This window comes from Ailuropoda melanoleuca, chromosome X (genome assembly GCF_002007445.2).
Source record: "Ailuropoda melanoleuca isolate Jingjing chromosome X, ASM200744v2, whole genome shotgun sequence".
Classification (NCBI taxonomy): domain Eukaryota; kingdom Metazoa; phylum Chordata; class Mammalia; order Carnivora; family Ursidae; genus Ailuropoda; species Ailuropoda melanoleuca.
The window spans coordinates 70,620,699-70,622,926 of record NC_048238.1 but is presented as its reverse complement, the minus strand read 5'-3'; the positions used below and the strand labels follow the sequence as shown (position 1 = coordinate 70,622,926).

Sequence of the window (2,228 nt, the reverse complement as noted above, 5' to 3'; positions counted from 1 at the left end):
CAAACTTCCTGAATTCGATGGAAACCATTAATATGAACATCCAAGAAGTTCACAAAATTCCAAGTAGGGTAAACAAAAGGAGATGCACACCTAGATACATCATAGACACTTTCAAAAGCCCAAAACAAAGAGAGAATCTTGAAAGCACCAAGAAGAAAGTGATGCATCACGTAAGGTGATCCTTAATAAGAGTAACAGTTGACTTATCAGAAAGCACGGAAGTCAGAAGGTAGTGGTATGACACAGTCAAAGTGCTGAAAGAAAGACTATGAACCAAGAATTTGATATCCAGGAAAACTGCCCTTCAATAATAAAAAAGAAATCAAGGTATCCTTCAGTAAATACAAAAGGAGAGAATTCATTCCTAACAGACCCGCCCTGTGAGAAAATAAAGGAACCCCTTTGGGGTGAAATAAAAGAATACTATGCAGTATCTAAAACCCACACACACACAAAATAAAGAGAACCAGTAAAGGTAACTGCATAGATAAATATGAAAGTATAATATAAATGTATTTTTATTTATGACTCTTTTCTTCTCCTTTTTTCTTAAACAAAAGGCCTCACATATTTATTACTCAACAACCAACTGGTACAGAAGTACAGTAACAGAAAAATCATTTCCCCGATAAAACATGTCATTGTTCAAGTAGTAGTGATGTTACAAAGTGATAGGATATGAGCATGTGACCTTCATACAGCATAAATTATGTGCCATCTCATGTGTGATCTCTTTTCCACCCAGCATAGTTCTTCTCCAATGCCTCCTCCTGGAGTAGTGCCTGATTTTATGACCATTTTTCATCTGAATCCACTGGGGAATGGGACAATTCTGCTTTTGTTTCTTGGCCAGGAACTGCTTGATCCTGAAAGTCTTGTGAGAACACATGGCAGGAACAGTCAACCACATATACCACAATGGTGGAGAAAAGGAGAGAGCCTCTCCTGTTTGATATAAAACTCTGTATAGAATATATACCCCCTAACCTGGCATTTAAGTAATTAGCACAGTAACTGCAATATATATTTTATAAATTTCACTCATATCTTACAGTAGTATTCTTTTTTCCAGACTGATGTATCTAAAATTAATCTATCTATCCACAGGAATGTTACTAGTTTTCTAAAAAAATACATAATAAAGAAAAATATACCTTGTGATAAAGTAAATAAAAATGGTAATTTTATTTAATATAATAAAAAATCTAAAATTAGAAAAAGAAAGAAAAGAGAAAAGGAGTTTGGAGATCTGGAGAGGTATCATTTAAGGGTGCAAACTTGGAACTAGTAGATTAATAAGTTCTGGAGAGGTAATGCACAGCATTGTGATTATAACCAACAATACTGTACTATAAACTTCAAAGTTGCTAAGAAACTAGTCTTAATTGTTCCCACCACAAAAAAAGAAATGATAATTATGCAACACGATTGAGGTTTTAGCTAATGCTATTGTGGGAATCATATTGCAATATATAAATGCATCAAATTAACATGTTATACACCTTAAACTTACGCAATGTCAACTACATTTCAATTTTAAAAAGAAATGGGAAAACTTCTAAAGCCAATAATCTAAGTCCCAAATTTAAGAAACTAGAAAAAGAAAGAGTAAAATAAACCTAAGGTAAGCATAAGGGGGAAAGTAATAAAGATAAGAGCAGTAATTGATCAAATTGAAAGCAAGAAGACCCTAGAAAAGTTCAAGCAAACAGAGGTTGGTTCTAACAAAAATCAATAAAATTGATAAACTTCTAGCAAGACTGACAAAGATAAGAGAACACACAAATCACCAATCAGAAATGAAGTGGGATATCACTACAGATATCCCCTATTTATTGCAGTCAGTAAAAGGATAAAAAAATAGAAACACTACAAATAACTCTACACAAATAAATATGACAATTTAGATGAAACAGACTGATTCCTCAAAAAACACCAACTAGCATAACACAACCAAAAGGAAATAGGCAATCTGAATAATTCTATAACCATGTAAGAAAATGAATTCATAATTTAAAAGCTTTCAAAATGGAAATCTCGAGATCTGGATGGTTTCTTTGTAGAATTCTACCCAAACACTTGAAGAATTAACACCAACTTTACATAATCTTTCTTAGAAAATAGAAAAGGAGGGCACACTTCCTAAGTCATTTTATGAGACCAGTGTTAATCCGATTAAAAAAAAAAACCAGAAAAAGGCACAGTGAAATTACAGAAACTTTCAGCTC

The 2,228-nt window shown here is 32.9% G+C and overlaps 1 protein-coding gene across 1 annotated transcript; it reads right to left on the bottom strand.

Moving 5' to 3' along the window:
- Positions 1-661: 661 nt before the first annotated feature.
- On the bottom strand, positions 662-889 carry LOC100475928 (60S ribosomal protein L39). Its single transcript, XM_002930768.1, has one exon. The coding sequence runs from the start codon at positions 887-889 to the stop codon at positions 662-664; it is 228 nt and encodes a 75-aa protein (XP_002930814.1).
- Between the last annotated feature and the right edge of the window lie 1,339 nt (positions 890-2,228).

Bases quoted from the DNA above. Each gene is read 5' to 3' on its own strand.
- LOC100475928 (XM_002930768.1), bottom strand. From the start codon at position 889: ATGTGTTCTCACAAGACTTTCAGGATCAAGCAGTTCCTGGCCAAGAAA.